Genomic DNA, 11,382 nt, shown 5'->3' on the forward strand with positions numbered 1-11,382 from the left:
ATAACAATGGCTCAATCTGCATTAAGTGGCATCATTCAGTTGTTACACTGGAATAAATAAAACATTTCAGAAAAAATATTCAACAGTTTCAACATTTAGGAAGTTTATCGCATTAAATCATGATAAAATTTCTAAAAATATAAATAGTGTGATTATCAGTTCGAAATGAATGCCACAGCAAACCACCACATTCAAGTCTGTTTTACATATAAGAGTTGAACATGGGTAAACATTTTGAAATACTTTTTCATATAATTTTACAACTAACCAGCAAAAATGACAAATGCCACTACTTGATGTTCTTATCAAGTTTACAAAAAAGTGTAATATTGCGCTTTGATTAAAAGAAAAGTCATCTTGTGCTTCCACAGGAGTCGGGTCTTTGATAATTACATTAATAAAACGGTTGAGAGTAAAGCATCTGGAAGAAAATTTAACAATGTTAATAAAGAAAAACTAGACAATCTAAACCAACAGAACTGTACCTTTGGTTTAGAGTGCCTTGAAAGTTGGAAGACCTCTTCTGGAATATTTGTTGTGAAAGACTCTTTGCTGTAACACTCTGAAGCGAGTCCGTCTATAAGACTGCCAGTGCCAGCTGAAGTAGTGTTGTACCCACTGTCCACCTACAAAACGTATAGAACAACTGAAATCTGGCCCTCCATTCAAGCCTTGTGGATGGCTGGCATAATTATTCTCATTTAATAAACACAAAATTTATATTACAGCGACAAAGCAAGGGAGAATGACTAACCTGCATACTCGACTCATAGCGTATGCTGCTTCCCTCGGTCAGAAGGGAAACAAACATATGAGAGTTCTCTCCTGCTGACACGTTTCCCATACGAGAGCTGGTCAGCCGTGCTCCTGGCCCTTCAAGGTCATGTTCCTCAGCATTTGATCTCTCTTCAGCGTCTTTTCCTGCAGCCTCTTCCATCCCCAAAGGTTTGAAATCATTCTTAATAGCTTCAGTGTCTTTAAAGTCTGTAGTCTGGGGAGACAATGGATCCAATTCCATTGAGGGTAGTGGTTGGAGTTGATCCTCAAGCTCTTGACTGTCCAGGAGCCTTGGGTTTAAGATGGGAGATATAGGAGGAGGCGAGGCCCAGAACCCAACTCTGTTTCTAAGTTGGGATCTTGAATATTTTCTGCGCTCCTGGCAGTGGGGCTGGTGTGGAGAGCAGCTTTGAATAGGAGAACATCCTTCTACAAATGGGCTCTCACTGCACGGAGTGACATCAACATCCAGAGGGACATTTAATGGTGTCAAACTAGTTGGCGGCTTACTCTCTGCAAGAAAAGAAATGTTAACATACTGTTGTTTTTTACTGTAATTTTAAAAAGTAATTGATAAAAATATAAATTACTTGAATCAATGGGTGTGCAAGAAGCATGTGCAAAAATAGGAGAAAATATGGGTGAGGTGTGGCGAGCAGGAGAGGATCTGTCTCGTAAAACAGGACTATTGATGCTACCAAGACTGCAGTCCCGGAAATTACCATTCTGAATTGGGCTAGATGAAAACTGTCCCTAAAAGAGAGAAAAGCAAATAAGACCATTTTAAAACAGAATATGCACATACCAGGATGTTCAAATATGACTTAAGCTTTTTACCGTGGAGGGGGTTGCAGCTGAAATGCCACCAGACGAAGGAGAAGAGAAAATGGAAGATGGAATGTGAAAACCCTCTCCAGCTCCATCTGTGCCCTCAGCATGTTGCCGCTGTTGCTCTGAAAGGCTTCTTACAGGGCTAGGAGGTGTCGAGCTATCTGAGCCACTTCCTTGGCCGTCCAAAAACAGTTTTCGTCTCAAAGATGAGGAACTAAGACTCTCAGGTACAGTATCGCATGGTTCTTCATATCGGTAGTACTCCCCTATGGTATATACAAAAAGCAAGTTTAACCAAGTGAAATCTAAAACAGCCCCCCCCACCCCACAAAACTCACCAAGAACCTTTTCCAAATCAAAGGCCAGTGGCAATGAAAGAGTTGTCTGACAACCAACTGGAAAACAAACCAAAATTAAGTGAAGCCTGTACAAAAATATGGGCACTGAAATTGCAAACTGATGAATACCAACCTGTTATCTTCTCTTCTCTTACAGCGATCAAAGGAGATACAGTACCTTCAAGTACGAACGACAATGTCAATACCCATTAAGTAATTGGAATCAGTGTAATATTACGGACACTATATACACTTACTTTTCTTACTAAAGGGACCAACTTTAACTTTGCGTGTCTCTGATGCAGCCCATGGGGATGGTACAATGTTTCCTTTGGTAAAAAACTTGAGAAAAACATGAGAAATACTATGAAATACATGCAAGAAATAAAAAAAAATATGTTTAACTTATGAAGAAAGAGTCGACGATAAACATACATGATCAATGGCATTTTGACGCTTTTGCTCAATGTCTGTATCCATCCTTTAAGAAATTGCCAAGAGATCATTTTAACAAATGACATAAATTCTAAAATACATCTGTAAAATTGACAACCGGTATTTTTCTTCTCACCTTGTCTGGCTGAGGTAGAAAGACTGTCGCTGAATTTCCTCCTGGTCTATATGAACAGGAAGAAGACTTGCCATTTCTTCAATAGACCAGTTAAACTTAGGAGGTGTCTGGGGAAAAAAGCAAATACATTAACATTATTTAGTTTTTGGACAATCTTTCGTGTGGGTTCACACTTACTGCTTTACATGTCTTGGATTTAAATACAGATGGGCTCGGAACAAGAGGTTCTCGTAGGTGGTGATAATCATTAGGGCTTTCGAAAGGATTTCTTATTGAAGGTCTTCCCGGGGTCTCAGGTGTGATATGCACCTCAACAAAGTCCCCCATCTCAGCTGACAACGACAGACTTCAAGTTAGTAATAATGTAGAAAAGGAATATGCTATCAATACACGAGAGTAGTTTCTTCCTTGTTTTGGAGACGAGCTTGACGACAACAGAAAGGCTACGGTTACAAATTTACGTTGAAGCAGCAACCCAACTAAGCGATCACACACATTGCTCACTTTACCATTAACAACTTAAGAAGAAATCAGGATTATTGTCGTTTATACATACTTACATCGAGCTAAACCGAAAAAGCAAGAGCGACTACAGCAAAGCAAATGTTCATTTCAATTTCACCCACTGCCAGCATTGGCCAATCAAATGAACGAAAGAGACGGTGCCAGCCAATCAGAACAGACGCACAGATTCTCTTGCGTCACATCCGATCGATACATGGCTAGTTAGTAGCAGCTAACAAGTTTTGCGTTCACAGCTGATGATTTTTCTGAACAATATTATTTAGTACAGTATATTTTACATGCCAAGCACACGCGAATGTCACACTTAACTCTGAACGTGGCTAGCTAAATGAATGATTGCTATTCGATCATAACTGACTAAGCTAACAATATTGCAATGGCAAGTGCAGCTAACGCCAACCTCAATGCAGTACGAGAAACCATGGATGGTAAGCATCTCATCTGTTTGTACAATATTTACAATCATTTGTGGTAATATTGTTGGAAATGCCATGCTTCTAAATTCCCAGTTTATTTAATTGACTCTTATTCGCCACAGTACTGCTGGAGATATCCAGGTTGCTAAACACTGGTTTGGACATGGAGTCTCTATCCATCTGTGTTCGACTGTGTGAGCAGGGCATTAACCCAGAAGCACTGTCCTCGGTGATCAAAGAACTACGAAAAGCCTCAGAGTCACTTAAGGTGAATGAACAATATCCACTGTCACCCTGTCACCCAAAGATGTATTGCTTGTACAATCTATTAACTTAAACAATAGTAATATGTATTCATACCTCAAAACAATTGATTAATCAAAAACAAAAAGTATTGCAAAGAACAAAATGTAGTACCACACACTTTAAGGATGACAGGAGACCAATTCGGGGGCCTCAGAGGCACTGCAGGAGGGCCCCCAAAGCTTGTTTACAAAACAAGTGCATTGAAGATTATATATTTTTAAAGGAATAGGCCATCGTTTTTACATACTAAGATATGTTCTTAGCTCACTTTAGTCGAGTTAATATATCCCCGTCTGGTCTTGGTCCGCGCGCTCTGTCACGCAAACGGAGCACATACGCAACCTCTCCCACATGTCACATAGCTCCGAAAAAGCTCACGATAGAAGCTACCAAGCTCTTCCACGTGTTCCCTATTTAAATAAAGTTACGTGAAGTGTTTTCATGCGAAGTATATTTACCCAGAAATGTAGCATGTCGATTTTATAAGCAAATAAAAAGGGGGACTATATTGTGAGGCGTAATGATACGAGGAGCACAGCGTCCGCGTAGTAACTCCTAAAGACTTCCCCCGCTCACTTCCGTCAATAACCTTTAGGAGTTACTGCGCGGACGTTTTACTCCTCGTATCATTACGCCTCACAATATAGTCCCCCTTTTTATTTGCTTATAAAATCGACATGCTACATTTCTGGGTAAATATACTTCGCATGAAAACACTTCACGTAACTTTATTTAAATAGGGAACTCGTGGAAGAGCTTGGTAGCTTCTATTGTGAGCTTCTTTGGAGCTATAGGACATGTGGGAGAGGCTGCGTATGTGCTCCGTTTGCCTGGCAGAGCGCACGGACAAAGACCAGACGGGGATATATTAACACGTCTAAAGTGAGGTAAGAACATATCTTAGTATGTAAAAACGGTGGCCTATTCCTTTAAGGGAAATGTGCGTTTTAATGTAATATTAGCTGTAAAGTAATAAATTGTTGTTTGATTGCATCTTAGCAATGTGATCGTATGCATATGGACATTATTGTAGTCATTATCAACTAAGGAATTGTATCAATGAAATGAAATGAATGTCAACAGCTATAGTTGTTAATGTTTGAGGGGGTAGGCAATAGGCATTTATAAGCTATCTTCTGCCAACTCCCTTTAAGAACATTGTTGTTAGTAATAACAACCTTGCAGCCCAAATAAACCAAATAAACAATTAACAAATTAATCAGAATAGAAATAATTATTAAAAAAATGTTCTATTACAAATAAACTTGAAATGCTATATTAATCACTGTAAATCTATTTCTATTTTCTAGACTTCGGAAAACTGCACGGGTTGAAGACGAGATGAATTTGGGGTCCAAATCACCCAGTCATTTTTACTGTTTTCAGCCCCACAAAAGTCAAATCCTTGGTCTAGTCTAAGACTTGAGGACAGTTTATTTTTCATTAAAAAATGTGTTTGTATTTCATCACGTTTTTTCCTTGTTTCTTGAGTTTCACTTTTATACTTTTAAGTTAAAATGTTTAATTTTACGAACTGTAAAGACTTATTCACACAGAATAAACATTACAGCAGTTAATGCCCACAAGGTGGTGCTATCTCATGTCTTTGTCTGCGCTGTAACGTCTATTGGGATGGGACTTTAGGCAGATATAAAACCTGTTTGTGTTAATTCTTCCACACTTGAATCATTTTTATATTTTTCTATCACACAGTTAGTAGATCTGATATCACAGACAAGTGGAGTAGTGCTAGTAGTGCCACATCACAGTAAAAATCTTATCATAAATTGATCCATGGGACAAAATGATCATTTGGAGAGATTCATATTGTGATTCAGGACTTTTATGTTTAATGCAGCTTTATGCTCAAATATATGCTGTCAACATTTCTCCTCTCACAGCCCCATTGGTCTTCCTTGTCATGGTCAGAAATCGTTTAGTCACTTCTAAAGCAGAGTCCTCAAACTTTATCTTTTTCTGCATGAGTTACTTTTACATAAAAAAAAAAAGTCAGAGTGCTACTTGCCTCTCCTCAAGAAAGTTCTGGGTTTGATTTCCGGATGCACTGGGTGGGGTCTTTCCGTGTATAGCTTAATGCACATTTTAGACCATTAAAAAGAAGCCTTCTGAAAACACAACGGCACTAAATTAATACATTTATTCAATAATGTAATAATAGGTCACATCAATCTGACTTCATTTTACACATATTAATCATTGGGCTTTTTTTTCACTTGAGGTAAATTGTTGCAGCTCGTGCATTTTGCTATGAAAGCAGCTCAGATGGTAAAGCACGTCCAACAAATGCATTAGATTAATATAGAGCTTTTCCAGATGCTCAGAGATCCATAATTCACACCATAATACGTGGCAGTAATCTGCCATTGTAGCCACAGCTGCCCTGGGGTAGACCGACGGAAGCAAGGTTGCCAATATGCACCATCAGCCCCTCCAACCACTACCAACCACTCACTCACTACATTTCACCCAGGCTTCCTGGTGTTCCCGGCGGGCTCCCATCTAAGTACCGGCCAGACCCTTCCCTGCTTAGCTGAGAGATGCCAGGATCAGGAAGAGCAAAGGCAGTATGGCCCTCATCTTATGACTGAAAGGTTGCCAGTTCGAATCTCTGCTCACACAAGTGCATGCCATTGCTGTGTCCTTAGGCAAGGCATTTCACCCACCTCACCAATTACTGAATATGGTTCATTAGTGAGTGGTTGTTGATGGTCGGAGGGGTCAATGGCACACTTTGGCAGCTTCACTTCTGTCGGCTTGATCCAGGGCAGCTGTGGCCACAGTAGTAGAACACCTTTTTTTTGCAGTTCTACCATGATTTGTTCGAATTCACATTTTGCACAAATTTGAAAGAAGATATCAAAATGTAACCACATAATATTAATACATCAAATATTACCAGATTAATGTTGCTATTACATTATTGGCAGGAGGTATTTCATTCTGGACACTCAAATATGTTTTACATTGCATTATTTATTCATTCTGATTCTGCACACAAAATAATAGCTCATCACAAAAACAAAGTTTAATGTGTTAGTTTTTGAGAATAAAGTCATTATCGGCTGAATGTATTACATTTGTGAACGATTTTCATCTTGTCGAGCCAATAATGTAATAACCTGCTAATAACTTAATAATCATTATATTATGGGCCTATTATTACATAAATGGCTGTTATTGCACACCCATTGCACACCCCGTCAAGATTACGTTATCAGTTCCAAGTTAAAGGTGAACTGCAACAAATACAAAGCTTTACTGACATGACTAACTATGGGATGTAAACAGTACAGTCAGTTGCCAAGATGTTATTCATTCACAAAGAAGGAAAATCTATCTATCTCATCTATTTTAGGGTTTGTTTGTTTGTTTGTTTCAATATATTTACTTGCAGATTGTGTTCAATGTGTTCATAACTCAATCATCAGATTTAACTAATTGAGCTTATGTAGATAGAAGAAAGCCTTTTGGAGCTGTTTGGAAAGGCTTGGGAGATCTTGCCGTCGTTCCTTAAGCTACTGGTTGGCGACTGCTTTCTTAAAAGCAATATGTAATGACTTTAAGTGCACATGAATTATGATTAAATCAAAAATAGCGATAGGAATTCTTTGGCATATCGTTCACCCCTTACAATGAGTCTGGTTTATCATGTAATAACTATGATAACTAAGTGGGTGAATATTTTTAATTTACACAACAGGATGTACTTGCGTAGACTTTCTTTTACAACACCATTGGCTATTTTTTTTATAATATATTGCAAACTTGCCAAAAATGTATGCCTTTGATCAACCAGAAATGGAGACCGTTCATCACAAATCCAACCACACAGAACATTGTTTTGTTTCTCCACTGTCTGTAAAATGGCTCTATTCATCTTGTAGACGAGGCAAAATGCTGAGAGCACAGAACATTCCTCCACAGGCTCTGCCCAGGCCTGGAACGACCTCTCATCTTGTATCACAGCGGACTGTCAGTGTTTTGTGCCTGCCTGTTTCTCACTGCATGTAGGTTTAAAGCAGTGGAGATGTCTACAAATGAGGAGGCCCTAAGCCCTTTAACAATGCCTCACCCCTGAGAGGCACAGAGAAAGCCCAAAGTGAGCAGGAGGGTATGTGTGTGTGTAAGCACTTCTGTCTTCCTTTGCTTTGTCTCAACATCTTGACTGACAGACTCGCAGTCTAAATCTCTGCACTGCTCCTTTGATCTCTTAACACGGTATCTTTCTGTTCCTCGATACCAGCATCATGTTCACCAACTATGAGAGGCATACAGATACGAAGCAGAAGCTCTTCTTGATAGCCGATAAGCCGAAACAATTCTGAGACCTATGTGGGGGGTGAGTTGACACGATGATGGAGAGAGAGAGAGACCCTCATGGAGAGTCTTTTTCTTTTACAAAGAAAACAGAGTTATGCATAGCTTGATTGGCTACTGTGGGCGTGGGATGCATTGCTCTCTGTTTGATGTGTTTGAAGGGTTTCTCCTGATCTTAGCCCAGTACTTTGATCTCTGTTAAACAAAATATTCCCAAATCCCATAGTCCTGACTGAGAGATTAGCGTCCACATATGCATAAACATCTAAGAGTGTTCAACTAGGGCACTGGTCAGGTCACATGACCATATCAAGTTAAGGAGTACATCCTCACATCAAACTTCTAAAGGTGTTTATGTTTGTACGTCTGATAATTATTCGGCCGCTGGATTATTTTTCTGATAAATGAGGGCATTCTAATTTAAAAGTGAAAGGATCTTGTTTTGCAGGTGTGAGGAATGTACTTTACTCAAATAATTAGACTGATTAGTGGACACCAGTGTATTCTTCAAGATGGTAACCCAATTATGGGCACAGCAGTGTATTACCATGTACCGTGGTTCTGTTTGAAGAAGTATACTTTTGTATTAATATTCCCAATACTGATGTTATCTGGGCCTCATCAGCTCCACTAATGTAGGGCTTCACTGGCTCTATTCGCCCTGAGAGGAGTTATATGACCTTGTTGGAGTTTACTGCAATATCACACCCTTGATTAAATACAGACCACACTTCTACACTGTAAGATTATACTATTTAGGTACCAATTAAATTCATAGCAAGGAAATTGGATCGTAAACTCTTTAAAGGATCGTTAACAATCATTAGACAGGATAATGGTGTGGCAATCAAAAAAAAAACTTTCAAAGTCTTAGTGACTTTGTTGGTTTTGGACATTTTCCAAACTGATTAATGTAGAATTGATTGATTTACAGTTGTAATTAGCCGTCTTCTGCATAGATGCATAATAATGATATATATGGATGCTTGTTTGAAGTATTAATTGGTTTCATTAACAAAAGCAGTTAATTGAATAACAATTAACAAAGTTGTTGATGGCATCGACCGAGCGTGTGCCTACTCCCTTGTGTTTTCTCCAGGATGATAATGAAACCACCTTATATCAGATTGGAATTTTGTGTGTTGGACTATGTAATGACTAATATGATATTGAGCTTATTAGTTTATTTGAGTGGCCCACTGAGGCGTTAAGTTAGTGTTGAACATGTTGTGTTTAACAGGTACAGACCATATGTTGCCTTAATCAGACACTGAAATCGAATTTGGTTGTTAAATTGTCTTCTAATAAAAGCAGGTAGTAAAACAACTTGCACTAATTCAATCACAAATGGGTTTGTGCGAAGTGAACATCTGTTCATGTTTGTTGAATTCTTTTAACATACCCTTTCTTGTTTTCCTTTTAAACTGCCTGTTTGTTCCTCAACTTTTCTGGAAGAAAATAGAGATAGAGGGTGGACTAGCTGTCCACTCTCCTTAAAAGAAGACAATAGCAGGCATATTGCGGTGACAGCTTGTATTGTGTGTGTGTGTATGTAAGAGAAAGAGAGAGACAGGAAAAAGAGCACATGTGTATATGCTGTAAAAACAGAAAATACCGTGCGTGTGTGTGTGTGTGTGTGCACTGACAGCTTGTATTCTCAGTGATTAATGATGTGCTGTGTGACTTGATAAGTGCTTCGGAGGACCAACGCTTGTTTCAATTAGACCTTGTGAAGGTCGCGACGCCGCGCCGGCCTCTCATTATCATATCCATAATCAATCCACATTATCATAGGGGAATGTGCAGTGGATGTGTGATATCTTGGTCATACATTCATAGACACCTAATCACAAACCAAAATACAATGACATCTTCCCTCACTCAGTGCAGCACACACTTCACTCTGAGTTGATCTGAATCATAACAGTGGCTGTCGGAATGGATCGTCTGTTCAGATTAACTGTGTGTATCAGAGAATTAAGCAGCAATGATGGTGGTGGCATTTCAGATCCCATCCACAGGCACAAATGCCACAACATCATTCTGTCACCCCCTCTTTCTGTCACACGCAGACTTGTACACATGCAAATACACACAAGGACAATCCACTAAGGCCCTGGGGCATTTTTAATAGAGGCGAAGTGATTTGTGCGTTTTTACTCCTCTAATGAGAACAGATTGAGTGGTATTTACACTTCATCGGCTGATCTAGCCACCTACACATTCCCCTCATGCTTGTGCTGCTCTGCGGCCAAAAGAGACATGTGGAAAGGACCAAGATCTTGGCGTTCAAACAACAACACAACATGAATATTAGCTTTGTCTCATTGACTCATAACAGCTAATATTGAGGACAAGCTTTTAAAATTGGAAGATTGCACCAGAAATGTTGCTACTGAAAATGCACCAGTTTGACTTTTGCAACAACAACTACAAAAAAAAAAAGCATACTCTGTGCATCTCAGACAAACACAGTCCACCACATCTTTACAAAAAATCCCTTCTGGCACATACTGATGCGGACCACCTGAGACAATAGCGGGATTCAAAGCAAACGTGTTGAGGTTAAAAGAATTACCGTGTACTGGGGCAATTAGAGAAATCAAAGAGATATAAAATACTCATTAGCAGAGCGAAGGGAGATTCCCAGCAGCGACGACCATAAGCCTCAGTGATAGAACTTTAAATACTGATTATGTTGTGAAATGATACGGTTGGATTTGTTTCCTCTCTCCTGCATGAATGTGTTTTTACACTTAATGGCAGAGGGGAGCTCATTGTTTCATTCTGTAGTGGAGTAAAGGTACAATGGCGGCAGTATGAATTAAACCACTGACCTTCCTGTTGTGAGACAAAGTCACTTCCCACCAGGGTATCCTGCTACACTTCTAACCTGGCTCCTCTGCACTTTTATACTTAGCCCCATCTATTAGATCAAACACCAAATATTCTACATTTCACTAAACACTTAACGCTGTCCTGACAACAATAGCTTTTACTCAACATTGATGGCTTTATCGGTGTGTTTTCCACAGATGTACAAAGAGAGTCGTGACATTTCTTTTTGGCAAGGAAAAGGCCATACTCAGCAGGAGTTATCAAAGGCAAAAAGTAAAAAGTTCGAGTTAGCTATCTCTCCCCCCCCCTCTCTCTCTCTCTTCCCCTGGAGATACTCATGTTAAGCATAATTAAGCAGATTTGATTAGCATCAAGCCTGGCTTCCTCTCTTGACTTTTAATGAATGTAAATCTACCATCTACATCCTAAAGATTAATTTCTG

General features: G+C 39.3%; 2 protein-coding genes across 2 annotated transcripts; one reads left to right on the forward strand and one right to left on the reverse strand.

Moving 5' to 3' along the window:
* Nucleotides 1–177: 177 nt before the first annotated feature.
* bora (bora aurora kinase A activator) lies at nucleotides 178–3,628 on the reverse strand. Its single transcript, XM_079559488.1, has 12 exons — nucleotides 3,503–3,628; nucleotides 2,695–2,849; nucleotides 2,518–2,624; nucleotides 2,382–2,427; nucleotides 2,204–2,288; nucleotides 2,080–2,124; nucleotides 1,947–2,003; nucleotides 1,615–1,874; nucleotides 1,368–1,530; nucleotides 755–1,290; nucleotides 486–626; nucleotides 178–421 (listed from the first exon to the last, which is right to left on the reverse strand). Exons 2-12 carry the CDS (start codon nucleotides 2,842–2,844, stop codon nucleotides 395–397), a joined length of 1,617 nt encoding a protein of 538 aa, XP_079415614.1. The 5' UTR covers nucleotides 2,845–2,849; nucleotides 3,503–3,628; the 3' UTR covers nucleotides 178–394.
* mzt1 (mitotic spindle organizing protein 1) lies at nucleotides 3,213–5,324 on the forward strand. The gene is made up of 3 exons (XM_079559489.1): nucleotides 3,213–3,470; nucleotides 3,581–3,726; nucleotides 5,075–5,324. Exons 1-3 carry the CDS (start codon nucleotides 3,419–3,421, stop codon nucleotides 5,096–5,098), a joined length of 222 nt encoding a protein of 73 aa, XP_079415615.1. The 5' UTR covers nucleotides 3,213–3,418; the 3' UTR covers nucleotides 5,099–5,324.
* Nucleotides 5,325–11,382: the final 6,058 nt, after the last annotated feature.

The sequence above is a fragment of the Gobius niger genome (assembly GCF_951799975.1).
Source record: "Gobius niger genome assembly, chromosome: 7".
Classification (NCBI taxonomy): domain Eukaryota; kingdom Metazoa; phylum Chordata; class Actinopteri; order Gobiiformes; family Gobiidae; genus Gobius; species Gobius niger.